The 15,824-nt window shown below is 38.8% G+C and overlaps 3 protein-coding genes across 10 annotated transcripts in view; 1 reads left to right on the forward strand and 2 right to left on the reverse strand.

The window, feature by feature from the left end:
- LOC127812977 (ATP-dependent DNA helicase Q-like 2) overlaps positions 1–9,746 on the forward strand; it is a 93,680-nt gene extending 83,934 nt beyond the window's left edge. For all 8 annotated transcript variants that reach the window (XM_052353602.1, XM_052353603.1, XM_052353609.1 and 5 more), the window contains 3 exons: positions 7,586–7,664; positions 8,887–9,107; positions 9,310–9,746. In XM_052353602.1, the coding sequence (XP_052209562.1) occupies positions 7,586–7,664; positions 8,887–9,107; positions 9,310–9,507 (498 nt within the window). In that variant the 3' untranslated portion in view covers positions 9,508–9,746. The remainder of the gene's footprint in view (positions 1–7,585; positions 7,665–8,886; positions 9,108–9,309) is intronic.
- LOC127812980 (self-incompatibility protein S1-like) lies at positions 9,658–10,365 on the reverse strand. Its single transcript, XM_052353611.1, has one exon. The coding sequence runs from the start codon at positions 10,235–10,237 to the stop codon at positions 9,821–9,823; it is 417 nt and encodes a 138-aa protein (XP_052209571.1). The 5' UTR covers positions 10,238–10,365; the 3' UTR covers positions 9,658–9,820.
- Positions 10,366–10,947: 582 nt separating this feature from the next.
- LOC127812979 (uncharacterized) lies at positions 10,948–14,760 on the reverse strand. The gene is made up of 5 exons (XM_052353610.1): positions 14,233–14,760; positions 12,949–13,200; positions 12,559–12,627; positions 11,835–12,027; positions 10,948–11,596 (listed from the first exon to the last, which is right to left on the reverse strand). The coding sequence occupies exons 1-5, from the start codon at positions 14,638–14,640 to the stop codon at positions 11,187–11,189; spliced, it is 1,332 nt and encodes a 443-aa protein (XP_052209570.1). The 5' UTR covers positions 14,641–14,760; the 3' UTR covers positions 10,948–11,186.
- Between the last annotated feature and the right edge of the window lie 1,064 nt (positions 14,761–15,824).

Genomic DNA, 15,824 nt, shown 5'->3' on the forward strand with positions numbered 1-15,824 from the left:
ATTATAGGAAGTTACAACCATTTGGTTGTGCTTGTTTTCCATTTCTTCGACCCTATAACAAGCACAAATTCCAATTTCATTCCATCAAATGTGTATTTCTAGGATATAGCCATGTACATGCTGGTTTCAAGTGTTTACATCCCTCAGGAAGAGTTTATATTTCTCATCATGTCAAGTTTAATTCTGAAGAATTTTCTTATTCCTTGTGGATTTCTTCTTCAAGTTGTTCTTCTATGTCTTCTGTTTCTAATGATTGTTCTGGTCCATCTACTACAACACTTCACAATCTTCCATCCTCTCCAGTTAATTTCTTACCCTCATTATCTTCTCAAGTAGCACAATCCTCTCCTTTGTCCTCTACTGCTCAGTCTTCCATACCTAATAATCCTTCAGCTCAATCCTCACCTCAATCTTCCGAATGTTTGAGGCAGACTTCACCTTTTATTCTATCTGGTCCTTCTAAACCATTGATTTCTAAACCTGCTTCTGCTCCTTCCATTCATTCTATGATTACCCTGGTCCAAAGCCAAACATCTTTCTGCTTCCACTCCATATGCTTTAGTCAGTACCTCAGAACCAAACTCAGTTCAAGAGGCTTTCTTAGATCCTAAGTGGGTTAGAGCTATGAATGAAGAATATACTGCTTTTCAACGCAATCAGACGTGGAGTTTGGTACCATTTTCTTCTGATATGAATCTGATTGATTGCAAATGGGTGTTCCGGGTGAATTATAATTCTAATGGTTCTGTTTTAAAACATTAAGCTCGGTTGGTTGCAAGATGTTTTCTTCAAAACCCTGGTGTTGATTATAGTGAGACCTTCAGTCCAATGGTTAAGGCTCCCACCATTAGGGTTTTATTCTCTTTGGCAGTCAGTTTTGGTTGGGATATTCAGCAGGTTGATGTCAATAATGCTTTTCTGAATGGTGATCTTGATGAGGCAGTTTTTATGAAGCAACCAGAAGGATTTGTAAGTTCTAAGTTTCCTACTCATGTTTGTAGATTGAACAAATCCTTATATGGCCTGTGGCAAGCTCCTCAGGCTTGGTATAATAAACTAAAGAGAGCATTACAGCAATGGGGTTTTAAGAAGGCAATTTCTGATGCCTCTCTTTTCATTAAAAAGACTTCCAGTTATGTGTTGTTTGTTCTAGTCTATGTTGATGATATTTTGGTGACTGGTTCAGATTCCTTTGCTCTTCATGGGTGTATTCAGGATTTGGACAAGAATTTTGCTCTTAAAACTCTTGGATCTGTTAATTACTTTATTGGATTTGAAGTATATAGAAACTCCATTGGTCTTTATCTTACATAGTCCAAGTATGCTATGGATTTGTTAAAGACAACAAATATGGTTAACTGTAAATCTTGTCCAACACATATAACTTCAGGTTTGTCTTTGACTGATGATGGTGATCTCTTCTCTGAACCTTCATTTTATCGAACTATAATAAGCTCTTTACAATATCTGACTTACACTCGGCCAGATATTGCATTTATAGTCAATAAGCTGAGCCAATTTCTGTCAGCTCCTAAAATTCAACACTGGCAGGCTTGCAAACGAATATTGAGGTATCTTAAGGGTACACTTCATCTGGGATTGGTATTTACACCTCCTCAAGATATGTCCCTCATTGTTTTTACGAATGCGGATCATGTCGGGTGTAAGGTGACTCGCAAGTTTACTAGTGGATTGTGTGTGTTTCTTGGCTATAATTTACTAGTCTGGGCTTCTAGGAAGCAATCGGTGGTGGCTCGGTCAGTAGGGGAAGCTGAATACCGAGCAGTGGCCCAAGGCATTACAGAGATTTTATGGTTGAAGTCCCTGTTGTTAGAGCTAGGGTATCCTTGTGAGAAGACTCCTATTTTTTGGTGTGATAACTTGGCAGCCAAGAGTATGGCAAAAAATCCTGTTTCCATTCTAGAACAAAGCACATTGAGATTGATGTGCACTTTGTTCATGAGAAAATTGAAAACAGAGATGTTGAAGTTCGATATGTTCCTACTCTTTATCAGGTGGCTGACATCTTTACAAAGGGTTTGTCAAGAGATCGGTTTCTGTTTTTGAGTAATAAGCTACGAATTCAGCAGTCACCTAAAAGTTCTACTTAGTCTGTTGATTGTGCTGATTCTAAAATACAGTTGTTGTCTACAACAGCTGCAGATGGTTTGACAAGCTTGGTGTTACCAAGGGAGCTTGATTTGAGGGGGAATGTGGAAGAGTAGTTACTATTGCTTCTTGTATTTGTTTCTTATTTAAAATTCTGTTATTTGTTAAGTCATGTTGTTTTCTGTTAGGCGGTTGCTTTTGTCTTTCATTTTGTATATAAGGACATTCTAAGTCCTTTGTCATTAGTGATTGTAACTTTCTGTTTTCTTATTATCAATCTGCTCGAGGTCTTCTTCATCTTAGTTTTCTTTTTATTCGACCTTGAAGCTCTCGCTTTAGAGACTGTAGGCCTTGTGACACTCCCATGAATGTTGAATTTCTTTAACAGATGATGGAGAAGAACTTCCTAATCCAGCTCTTTACCAAACAATTATAAGCTCTCTACAATACTTGACATATACAAGAGCTGATATAGCTTTTTCTGTTAACAAGTTGAATAAGTTTTCAGCCAAACCTAAGAGTCAACACTGGTTAGTTTGCAAGAGGTTGCTTCGATATATAAAGGGGACTGCTGGTCTTGGTTTATTTTTCTCTTCTACACCTGGAAATTTGGATATGACAGTGTTTACTGATGCAGATCATGCTGGGTGCAAGGTCACTAGAAAGAGTACTAGTGGGTTTTGTGTGTATCTCGGTCAAAATCTTATTGTTTGGGGCTCCAAAAAGCAATCAGTGGTTGCACATTCAGTAAAGGAGGCTGAGTATAGAGCTGTTGTGTTGGGAGTGATGGAACTTCTATGGCTTAAGTCCTTGTTTCTGGAGTTGGGTTATCCAAATGTTACAACTCCAGTTCTCTGGTGTGATAATTTAGCAGCTAAAAGCATGGCTAAAAATCCTATTTTTCACTCAAGAACAAAATATGTTGGTGTTGATGTGCATTTTGTTAGAGAGAAGGTTGAAAAGGGTGAAGTGGAAATTCGATATGTCCCTATATCTGAGCAGGTAGCTGATATTCTCACCAAGAGTTTACCTAGAGACCGGTTTCAAACGTTATGTTGTAAACTCAGGCTTACTTGGACTCTTGTCTACATTGGTGCACAAAGTTATACTGAAACAAAAGCATCTCACAAACCTTTGTCTCACAGGAGCCTATATCCTAAAGAGCTCCTGGAGAAGCATGATTTGAAGGGGAGTGTTGAAGAGAATGTGACATTAAGATAGTGTTGGTGTCTGTTATTTTATGTTGAGTTGCTGTTTATGCAAGTTTATATATGAGGCGGTAGTTTCCTTTGTCGGATATAAGGATGTATATGTATACAGCTTATGCTGTGTTCTCAAGGTGTTGTTTACACAATTAATAAACTTCAACAGATATGCTTCTCTCTCTATCTTTGTTTCTTAAGATTCTATGCCCTAGTCTTTCTGTTTTACAACGACATACTCATTTATAGCCCAAACTTTGAACAACACCTTACCCACCTAAAGATAGCTTTTGAGATTCTTTAATTCAATCAATTGTTTGTTAAGCTATCCAAGTGCCTATTGGCAAAAAGAGAAGTAGAGTATTTGGGGTGTGTGATTTCGGGAGAGAGGGTTAGTATTGACCCAAAGAAGATATCGGCTATGACAGAGTGGCCGAGACCTACTACAATTAAGGAGTTAAAGAGAGTTTCTTGGACTAACCGAGTATTATAGGAGGTTCACCCAACACTATGGGATCATCTGCAAACCCTTGACAGAGTTGCTGAATAAAGACAAATTTCAGTGGAATACCAAGGCAGAAACAGGCTTCCTAACACTCAAAAAGGCCATTACACAAGCCTCGATCCTAGCCCTACCTAATTTCTCAAACACATTTGTGGTGGAGACAGATGCATGTGATGTTGGGGTGGGAGTCGTGCTCATGCAGGAGGGGAGACCCCTGGCATACATTAGCCAAGCCCTTGCCCCAAAGCACTTGGGGCTGAATGTGTATGACAAAGAGTTGCTAGCGGTGCTGGTGACAATAGACAAATGGAGGCATTACTTGGAGAGCAGTCATTTCATTATAAAAATAGATCATGAGAGCTTGAGGTTTTTGCTATAGCAAAGGATGCATACCCAATTGCAAAGGAAGGGGGGTTCCAAACTATTGGGCTTAGACTACACTATACAATACAGACAAGGAAGGGAGAATAGGGTGGCTGATGCCTTGTCCAAGAGAGAAGGAGAAGGTAATTATCAGGCCATTACAACTATCATATCGAATTGGGTGAAGGAGATAACTAAAAGCTATGAGCACATTGATTAGCTTAAGGAGTTACAAGGGCAACTAGTTGTTAAGCCAACCTAGAATCGAAGTTACACACTTTCTAATGGGCTAATTAGATTTAGGGGAAGAATAGTGGTGGGCAATCACATCATGACTCTCTTTTAGGGGGACATTAAGGAATTGGGGCCACCTATTACTGAGTAAGGCAGCTTTACTTTTGGCCAAGTCTCAAAAAGGAAGTGGTAGATTTTGTGCTGGCTTGTCCCACTTGTCAGCGTGCAAGCATGAGCATGTGGCACTCCTTGGTTTACTCCAACCCCTTGCTATCCTTGAGCAAGCTTGGGAAGGAATATCGATGGATTTCATAGAAAGGCTTCCTAAGTCAGAAGGTAGGGATGTGATTATGGTGATTGTGGACAGGTTGACTAAATTCACACATTTTATAAGCCTCAATCATTCGTACACAACTCAGGAAATTGCCCGACAATTCTTGGACTTGGTAGTGAGGATTCATGGGGTCTCAAAATCAATAGTATCTGATAGGGACAAGACTTTTACAAATCATTTATGGCAAGAATTGTTCAAAAGCTTGGGGGTCGGGCTACACATGTCCACAACGTACCACCCCAAGACTGATGGGCAAATTGAAAGAGTTAATCAATACCTAGAGGCTTACCTACGATGTAGGTGTTTTGCCAAGCCCAAGAGTTGGAATAGGTGGTAGTCGACTCAGTGGTGGTACAATTCAAGCTACCACAATGCCATAAAAGGGGACCCATTTGAAGCATTATTTGGGTACAAAGCACCCTTTCTACTAGCTTTGATAGATGCCCCCACAGCAGTGGCAGACAAGAAGAGAGATTCCTACAACACTCTTTCTTAGCTACCCCAACATCTAAACTAAGCCCTAAGTACTTCAGGCCATTTCCTATAATTGCGAAAGTGGGAAAGGTGGCCTACAAATTGCAGCTGCCAGATGGAGAACCAACTCACCTAGTGTTCCATGTATCATTGCTTAAGAGAGTAGTGGAACTAGGGGCCACTATTAGCCCAAGCCTTCCCCTGGTGGATGAATACATTGAAGTAGTAATGGAGCCTCAAGCCATTGTGGACAAGAGGGTCATGTACAAGGATACTATTCCACTCACACAAGTTTTGGTCGAATGGAGTCACTTATGCCTAGATAAGACCACTTGGGAATATCTATCGGACTTACTAAAACAATTTCCGTGAGCAGCTCATTTTCTGTCCTTTCTTGGGGACAAGAAAGCTTTCAAGGGGAGGGGAACAATATCATGACCCTAAGGGGGTACAAGTGGTATAATTGTAATTGGTGCTAGTAAATAAAAGTTGTTGTAGCTGTTGTACTTAGCAGTTGAGGCTCAAGCAACTTGTACTCTTTCAAGTAGGAAGTTACAACCGAAGAGGTGCCTATAAAATGAACCAGATGTAAGAGGATGGGAATTATGTGAGATAATACGCTAATTCTTTCCCTCCAAAACTTTTTTCTCTTTCTTTTCTCTCTCTTAATTCTCCCTCCTTTCAAATTCTTTTTCTATTCAAACTTCTCTTACTGTTACTATATATTCCAGAATTGCTCGAAGTCTCATATCTGAGACTTATCATCATCATCCTCGTGTCCTGTTCTTGAATTTCACAATAAGAGTGATGAAAAATCACCCTACAATTAAAATCTGCGTTGAGTTTTTGGATTGCAACAAGGTTAGTAAACAACTTAGGTACATGCAAGGCATTTTTTAATATAAGAGAGTCACTGATGTAAACATCTCCTTGGCCGGCTACTGTAGTTGTTGTACTATCAGTTATAGTAATCTTTCTATTGTCAGGATGGGGATATATGAAATAAACATTTGGGAGGAACAAGTCATGTGATATGTGGCTCCTGAATCAATGATCTAGACATCTGAGAGAGTAGTATTTGAGGCATTTTGAGCGTGAGAGTAGGAAGAAATAACTAAAATGGTTAAGGTACAGGTACTTGATCTAGTTGATTTCTCCAAGGACCCAAGTAACTGTTTCAATTTTGTAATTTCTTCCTTGTTAAATTCAGCAAGTGATTTTGGAGAATCCCCTTCCCCAGATTGTTGAGTGTTTGCCACATATGCCTACTCCTGTCTTTTCTGCTTGCCTAGTGTCCCTTTGTTCTTAGCTTGAGGTTTTCCATGTAGCTTTTAGTATCTGTTTATGGTATGTCTAGGCTTTCTTGCAATAAGTACACCATAATAGATCCTTGTTTGACTAAGACCCATCTAGTGTTCTTTTAACCTCACTTTCTTGTTGTTCAAAACTGGAATGTTGGGGGTTCATTCTTCTTGTCGTTAGAGCTGAATTCTCTACCGTTGGAGTCTCAAGCATAACTCCTCTCCTTCCTTTCTCTGCACGAACTATGGCCAGAGTCTCATTTAGGGACGACAAGTCTTCCTTTCCAATAATTTATACCCTCATTAGAAGCATTGAATTCCATTGAATCTTCTTCATCCCAAGTCTCAAATGCAAGATCCCCTTATTTAGGTTAAGTGTTGAGCAAATGACTTAGCTTGCCTCTCCCTTTCAAGAATGTGCGAACCAGCTGGGACCATTTTAGATAATTTTTACCATTTAGCCTATAGGCTGCCTGGATATTTTGTAATTCTTTAGTTGGAGTTGTACCTTTATTCTCTCCATTGATAGTTGCTCTAATAGGTGCCTTAGATGCATCACTAGATTTTGTTGCTGTAGACATGGTCTCTAGATGACTTTTGCTTGATCTCTCGGGTCAAAAAAAAAGGGGGGGGAAGAATCTGATCTTGCAGTAGTGCAAGTTTGCAGGGCTTAAGGACACAAATAATGGTAGTATCAGTTTCCAGGAAAAACCGCCTACTGCTATGATATCATGATAAAACATTAGTAAGAAAAATTATGCATATTTCTGGCAAAATAGGACTCAATATGTACAATTCTGAGGGTTAACAAACCACTTCCTTAAAAATAGGACACACTATCTAACCAACTATCCTGAAAATAAAGACCAGGACTCAGTCCACTTTGACCATAACCATCAGATAAGGATAACCAAAATAACCAACAAATGAAGGATAAAAACAATAAGACACAAGCCACCAGATAAATCTGATAAAACTAAGAAAATTACACTACTTATCTTCCAACATATGGTAATGTGTTTTTGCCATATTATGTCTTTGGTTCCTTCTGTTTTCTGTGCAGAAAGAAGAATTTCAGCATACAGCTTACACCACTAATGCTTATGTGACAACAGGACCTCTTGCAAAACAAGTATTGCAAGGTATGGATGCTTCTCTTGTGAAACGAACTGATTGGTTCGCATTGGTATTGTAGAATCTGCTATTGGGTTGTAGACTGGTATTTATACCTTATCCTTGTAAAAAAAATTCATCTAATTATTGCTGAAAAGTTGGCAATGTTGGTATATGTTGGCAATGTCAGCACTTTATCCTTGTACCAAAATTCAACTAGCAGTCATTGCTATGAACTTGATTGTTTATTATGAATCAGTTTGTTAAATGTTGATGATTGATCAGTTAAGAATGGAATTGTAGTACAATTGATTTATACATGAATTTATGGATTTGTGAAATGTTTTGGAGAACCTTTGTTTGAATACTGTAAGTTAATGGTTATAAATGTACACTTACAGAAAAAACGGTTATAATCGTTAGCCCTGGTGCACCTTGGCAACCCAAGCTAGCAGGGGTAACGCTAACCACATATATTGGCGGACACATGTGGATTTACTTTGCCATGGATGTGGTCAATGACTGTTATATGGATTCATTCTGTGTAGTGACTCCCATGAAATTGAAAGTATTAGTTATTTGAAAAAGAAATTAGTTTTATTTTAAAAAAAAAGACTTTTCTTGAAAAATAACTTATTTGCCTTATTATGAAAAATATATTTTCTTTCATTTATTTCATGTGAAAATATTTCTTATATAAAAACTCGTGCATATCACTTATCTTTATTGCCCACAATATATGTTGTTCCATTCACTGGGTTTCAACTCATTATAGATTCTTTTAAATTTTTAGATAGTGTTTTAGCCGTGTAACTGACTTATCAGACTGTTTGAGGAAGTTAAGTCCAATTCAGGTTAGATTGGCTTCGTTAATCTGTTTGGGTTGTCCCACGCTGTTATTCTGGGCATTAGTATTGATATTCTTAGTACTTTGCTCTAATTGTTACAGGCAGGGATTGTACAAACAATTATTGAGTTTACCTTTGGTATCGATATTGTTGTGATTTAGTTATTTGGCTATTGTTATTATTGTCGTTATATGATACATATAAATGCTTGCTTAATAATGACTGGCCTTTGGTTCATTTAGTTAGGCGTGGGTCATTGGCCCGCAATGGGTCATGACAGGGGGAGTGTTAATACAATTTATGTTCGTCTTCTGAGGGACTTTGCATAATTTTGTGATATTTTGCATGATGTGTTATTTTTTAGTGATTTCTTGTGTTCCTGACTTCTATACATCGTATCCAGGAAAGAAGACTATAAAGCTTGAGGTTTTGAGCAAACAAAAGAGTAAGGGTGGCCTAGTGAAGGCTTCCAAACACAGCCTTGCAGCTTCAGGATTGGAGTACAAACTTGATGAGCTGCGGAAGGAACTTTCTTCTGTTCATGGAGGAATATTTCCCCATTCCATATTGTCTGCTCAACAGATCACCACGCTAAGTGCAGAGAGACCAAAGTCCATGGAACAGGTGCGCCCCACACACTGGCTTTTCAGCTGAAGATATCTGAGTATCAGATCACTTGAAACATTTTGCTTGCTCCGTGCCCTAATTCTCCAAGTCTTGGCTTGTGTGCGCATGGCATTAAGTACATGAATACTGTTGCTGCTCCAATGTGGATGCACTGGCATTTTAACTGATTCACCCTAAGCCATCGACTTGTTTCTTGCAGTTGGAGAAGATAATTGGAAATGTGAAGGTGCAGAAGTATGGGAGTAGAATCCTAGAAGAGATTAAAAATTACGAGTCCATGCAACCCTGTGACAATGATCTCGTGGATGATGGACAAGACCCAGGAAACAGAGCCGCAAAGAGGCAAAAAACTAAAAAAACTCTTCTTGTCATTGAGAGCAGTGAAGAAGAAGCATGAAAGTTGCAACTGATGCCTCTCAAGTTGCTATTATCAGTTACCAATATTTTTTTTAAAAAAAATGATACCATTTATTTATGTATACATATCTGCACCAATTACAATTAGATGTCAAAACATTCATTTAAAGTCTGTTTGACACCTGGAACGAGTGCTAATGTTCTCTCTCGTCTTCCTTTATTACAACTACTATGCCTTTAGGCAAGGCATCTAAATTACATAATAATATTTATTTAATAGCTTCAGCTACGGAAAAGGAAGAAAAGACCGAACATCCAAAACAATTCCAACCAGTATGAAGGTTTTGCCCATATTATGATACAATCTTCTGTTTATTTGGCCAAGTTTGGAAATTGTAAATAAATTCCCAGAATCCGGTTTGCCCATTCAACCCGTACATGCCTTCCCTTGACGTCAGCCAGGAGCAGCAAGACTGGCAGCGAGTGGCGGCGTCTCTGTGGGAAGCATATGCAACAAAATGGAATTGAGGTTCCTGATCCCATTTCATGTCGCAATAGAAGAGAGTGGTTCCCCATACATTAGGGGAGAAGTCCCAGCCATATTCAGTTCCGTCTGCCACCGTCTGGTTCCCAAGATCACTGTCTTTGGACTGGCAATGGATGGTCATCGCCGTCCCGTTCCCTAGCTTGTTCTTGATGCTCACCTGCACCTTCTCCCCACAAACTCCTCCTAATAATACTAGAAGCATCAGGCATGCCATTCCCTTCATTTTCGTATCTCACATTTCTCCGTGAAAATAAACATCAAGAACCTGCCTGCCAGAAGCCACTGCACTGTGGTGGACTGTTGATATTAGCCAAATGCGTGCCCCTGTCAAGAACTCTTGAAATCTCCATTAAGGACGGCGAAATTTCCAATGATTCTTTGCCAAATCAAACTAATGACAAAATTGGAGCCCTTATATAATATCAAACGAAAGAAGAAATTGTCTATTTATTTTGTCTCGTCTTTTTATGAATAAGACTAACATAAATAAACGTGATTATCTATTTATATGTTTCTTATCTTTTTATGAGTAAAATTGACATGAACATGAACAGATGCGATTATCTATTCGTACATTTTTTGCCTTTTTATGAGTGAGATTGGCATGAACGAACATATGTGAATACCTATTTAGCATTTTCTATTTTTGAATGTACTGCAAAGATACCACTCATAAAATTTGATTCGGGTGGATAATCAATTATAGTGAGAATCTTCACGAGTTCAAATAAAAGGTAACGCGGCCAAGCTTGTCCGAAGAAATCTGCAATAGTAATAGCCATATAACAATGATAATGGCTAAGCTAAGGTACAATGAAATTAAGCTTAGCAGCAGTAACCGAGCAGGGCAGCGGATGGCATTCCCGGTCGTCAAGAGATTAACGGTTACTTTACTAATGCACCTTTGGCTATAACAATAAGATTGTTTCGTCATAAATAAATGTCGTAAATTGCATTTATGAAAATAACTTCTTTTGAGGAAAAAAGGAGAAAAAATCCCGTACAAATATAACACTCACCTCACAAAAAAAAAAAGGGAGCCCTGGGGGCTGAGCACGCGCCTTTATGGGTGCATGCATTGGCATTGACAGATGGACGTATGGAGGTGGAGGGATTTACAGATGGTATTTTAGCTCGGCCAACTTTGGTGGTAGTTAAATTTTAGCCATTCTTCAAAGCTTGTGGATCACCCTTAATTTAGCACTCCTACACCTGCGGTTCAATTTCTCTTCCTCTTGGGATGGCGTTATCGGTCTCTTTGTGAGGATTCTTCCACTCATCCCTTGTATCTCCCTTTTAATCCATGCTTCTTTATCATCAATTCCGTCACTAGTTTCTCTTGAGTTACGCCTGGTTTCGTTTTCACCTTCACCTTTGCCGTTGTTGATAATGTCTAGAAATGCTTGTTTCACAATCCTGTCCTCCAAACTGTGAAAAGATATTACAGCGAGCCTACCCCCGGGCGCAAGACAATGGAAGCAAACATGCAGAGAATCTCTTAGCGTGTTGAGTTCATCGTTGACAGCTATCCTCAGAGCCTGAAATACGCGTGTTGCCGTCTTTATCCAGCCCTGCCTCCCACCTGTCGCAATTAAAAATAACTTAAATCATTAATCTCGACTAGGATATATATGTATGTATGTATGTGTATATATAAATAAATAAATCTGACGTAACAGCAGCAAGATGTTTAAAGAGTATATCAATATACCAGACACCTATTTTACATATGGAGATACCAATAAATGGCATTTGAAAAGTAGGAATGCATGGGCAGGGCAGAAAGAGACTGCGGGAAGAGAGGGAAAAAGCGTGCAAACCTTTCATCCTGGAAGTGAAATTCTGAATAAGCTTTACAACTTCAGCAGTAGAATGCAATCCACCCTTTAGGCGGGCCTTGACGATCATGTTCTGTAGGGAATACCAATTACTTTCCTCCCCATACTCCCTGAGAATTCGACCCACTTCAAAATCCGGCCAAGAATTTAATATGTCCTCCGCCGTAAGACTTCCCTGTCATATCCCTGTTCCAATCAGCTAATCGAGCAAATGTAAAATATAATGGCATTCTGCTACTACTGAAAGGATGAATGGTCCAACAAAAGATGTGAGTGGACTAAAAGGCTTCGGTCCCTTCTCAAACAAAGGCATAAGCCGAAAAAAATCACATGAAAAAAATGTGCTCTAGGATAAATACAAGATAAACAGAGACAAAAGAAATAAGAACAGAGAGAGAGAGAGAGAGAGAGAGAGATAAATTATCAAGGATTTAGCTTAACTGGTAACCGGACAAGTTTTATTTTTTTGCAAGCCAGAATACTACTGGACAAGTTTTTTAGTCAGTATTAGTGGACTTGTGAAAAGCATTGGCTACTCACCTATAAGAAATGGGACCATTGATAATCCTGTGTGTTTGATATAACGTATCACAGGCATAAACAAACATTTTCAAGCATGCGGACAGCCTAACAGTAACTGTGGTTAATATTCTTGGATAACTCCAACTGAAAAGAAATGTATAAATTTCTTCAACTAGCTTTTCACCTGTGGATTCATCCGCATGTCAAGAGGTCCATCGCAAAGCACACTGAACCCTCTCTCGGCATCATTTATCTGTGTATAAATAGAGGATGCATCAAAAGTAAAGCATGCTTTGCAATTCAAATGAATACCTAGATGGCAGAAAACCTAATAACTCAATGTAAATCGTGCCAAATAAATATAGATAAGCAATAGCAGATCCTTCAATTTTAGAAAATATATTCAATTTGTTACCAGTAACTCCTCCCCATCCCCCAAGAGCGAGGAAAAGAGAGAGGAAACCCAAGTCCGGGGAAAAGATTAGGCAATGGCATCCAAGTTATGAATCAAGATTTGGATATAAAACACACATCTGACTATCTTACAAGAATTTACAGTTCTAGAGACCAAAACCTGCATGGAGGATATTCCAAGGTCCATTAAGATCCCATCAACTCCTGGGGATACAACTTTCTCATCAATTTCATGGAGCACATAATTGATGTCTTTATAGTTTCTTGATATCATGTGTACTTTCAAGACTGATGCAGAACCAACAGCATCATCATGCACTATCTTACTAATTTCAGCTTGAGCTTTATCCAGTGCGATGGGATCAACATCTAACCCAACATATAGCTGCATTTCTGGATGGGCCTGAATTATCTGTTTTAACACACAATAACTTTAAATTCACTAACAATGAGATTACCAATCCTGATTACAAGGATCAACTAATGAGTAACGAAAAGATAAAAAGTATATTGACCCATACAGAGGGAAAGAGAAGCATGAGAAAGCCAACTTTGATGAATTTATCAAATCTACGCTAAACTTAAAAAATTATCAAATCCACATGTAAAAGTTCAATTTATATAAAATATACACTAATGTCCACGTGAACTCTCTTGGTCATCTTTTTTTGTATCTCCTCACACCACTACCATAAATCAAATATACACTAATAGAAGGCTCCCACTGCTTCACCCATGTTTTCACACCTCCCTAGGCTGTTTAATCCCATTTAGTTATACTTAATCTCTTTGATTAGCCACTAATTCAACTTTCATAAATTTAAAATGCAGAAAATTATCTCTTAATTTGGTCCCCAAAAACTGATTTTGAATTCAGTTTCTTACCTTGCATATTTTGTTTCAAAATATTTTAGGAGTAACTGTTCAGATTTTTGAAGTCTATCATTGGGCCCTCTTCCCATGCTTATTAATAAGTTTATGGGATGTCAGATTATGTCCTTGGCCTCTAGTCCCAATTTAAATCCCAAAATCTTTCAGCATGCAATAACAATTCCTCCTTTATGAGAGGTAAAAGGCAAAGGATCTTGATTCAGTTACCAAAGCCATTCAGTCAAATTTTGAGAAAAATGGAAGTAAAAATAATATGGCGTTAATTAACTTGCAAACAACAATGCAATCGGAGCAGAAAAAAGTTCAAAGCTCAGCGTGGCGTCTCTTTCCCACGGTATACTTAACATGCATTATAACAAACCCAGATTAAGTTCGTTCCCCCTATTATTGGAAAACACTGGTAACAACTGTCAACTGTGGTGGCCAACAAACATCAAATCTCTTACTGAGGACTTTATATGCAAATAAGCACAAAAGCATAATGCTCCATTACAGTATAAACCAAACATGATTTGGCAAATGTATTAAAAAACAAATCCAGATAACTACTGACCGCGGAGGAGTGTCCAGCGGCGCCGACGGTACAGTCGACGAAGGAGCGGAGGGGGATGGAAGCGAAGACCTCCAAGACTTCGCCAAGCATTACCGGGATATGAGAGGCGCAGTTACCGTAGCGCAAAAGGGCCTCCTCGTCGAACTCCTTGCCTGAGCGCGTCCGCCTCTTTACCGCCGCCGCCGCCTTGCTCTCATTCTTGACTTTCGTCGTCTTTGTATTGCAATCGCGACTAGGACTGCTAGAACAAGTAGTAGGAGGAGAAGTACGACTACCAACGACTGGACAAATTGAGAAATTGGGAACGGAGAGAACACGGCGGAGATGTGAGAAGTTAGGTGGAGGTCTCCATGCGAGGGCGAGTGGGCAATGTAATAGGAGGAGTTTCCTTGCCGTTGCAATTGCCATGGCCGACCATGCGCTTTGAGGGAAGGGGAAGGGGGAGGAGCCCCTGTCCTCTATCCCTTCCAAGTTTCCAAACACAGCCAACCAGGGGCGGATCCAGCAGGTGGGTTGGGCTGGGCTGGGCTGGGCAAAATTGGGGGTGGGTTGGGCAAAATTAATAGTGTGCTACTACTAAAAAATTAAAACATTTACACTATAAATTTTAATTTTTTTGTGAGCCTCACTACTAGATCCGCCACTGCAGCCAACCCAAGTGTGGCCCCGCCCGTGGGTCGGCGTCAGTCTATTATTCTGTTCAGTATTCGCTGGATTGGCCCTCTTCGCACCCTCCTATGCTCGTGACTTTGATTCCTCTTCCTGTACTAATCTTAATTTGTGATATTTTTTTATTATATTAATATATTAATTAATGTGTCATGTATTTTTATCAACAGTGACCTAAAATATAATGGGCAAAAACGTATTTCTACGTTATATTTTTATGTTTTTTTTAAATAATTATCTCATTTTTTTATTATTTTGATTACCACAACTCAATTAGAATGTATAATATACGAATATTAAAATATCTAAATTATTCATCAAACAAGAAAATAAACAAGAATGTATAATAAAATACCAAATAAGTGTTTTCACCTGGAATAATCCATGACCGAGATGGTGGTGGAGATTGTTGATTGTAGTCTAGCTGTCTATAAAATCCAATTGCCCAATTCCTCACTTTTTCCTCCCCCAATCCCATTCTTTTTGCAACTATCATCTTCATCTCTCTAATTTCGTTCCCATCTTTTTTTCTTTCCTTTCTCGTCCTCAATTCAATAGCCTTTTTTTCTTTCCTTTCTCGTCCTCAATTCAATAGCAATGGCGCAGAGAAAGATATAATTACATTTTATTTATAAAAAAAAAAAAATGATTTACAGCTCTCTAGAATGAATGAATGTCTTGATCACGGAGAAAAATCAATGGTTGTGTTCCTGTATTTTATTTTTCTTTTATAAAGGAGATTGTCTCTGTTAAATAAACAAGAAATTATGAATGCAATCAGTGATGTTTATTTTTGGTCTGCCAACAGGCGTTTGCAATTTAACAAAGAGAAACCACTTCCTGTTGAGTCCCCAAGTGTTGTATATATGTGTAGGAGGTAGTGTGGTACACACTCCTTCGCGTATACATTCCTTTCGTAACTC

This window comes from Diospyros lotus, chromosome 11 (assembly GCF_014633365.1).
Source record: "Diospyros lotus cultivar Yz01 chromosome 11, ASM1463336v1, whole genome shotgun sequence".
In the NCBI taxonomy this organism is placed as follows: Eukaryota; Viridiplantae; Streptophyta; class Magnoliopsida; order Ericales; family Ebenaceae; genus Diospyros; species Diospyros lotus.

What these genes read in the sequence shown, in the direction of transcription:
- LOC127812980 (XM_052353611.1), bottom strand. Translation starts at nt 10,237, where the DNA reads ATGAAGGGAATGGCATGCCTGATGCTTCTAGTATTATTAGGAGGAGTT.
- LOC127812979 (XM_052353610.1), bottom strand. Translation starts at nt 14,640, where the DNA reads ATGGCAATTGCAACGGCAAGGAAACTCCTCCTATTACATTGCCCACTC. An exon ending in TTGGAATATCCTCCATGCAG is followed by an intron (nt 12,628 to 12,948) that starts GTTTTGGTCTCT and finishes ATTTATACACAG; the next exon opens with ATAAATGATGCCGAGAGAGG. An exon ending in ACATGCGGATGAATCCACAG is followed by an intron (nt 12,028 to 12,558) that starts GTGAAAAGCTAG and finishes GGGATATGACAG; the next exon opens with GGAAGTCTTACGGCGGAGGA.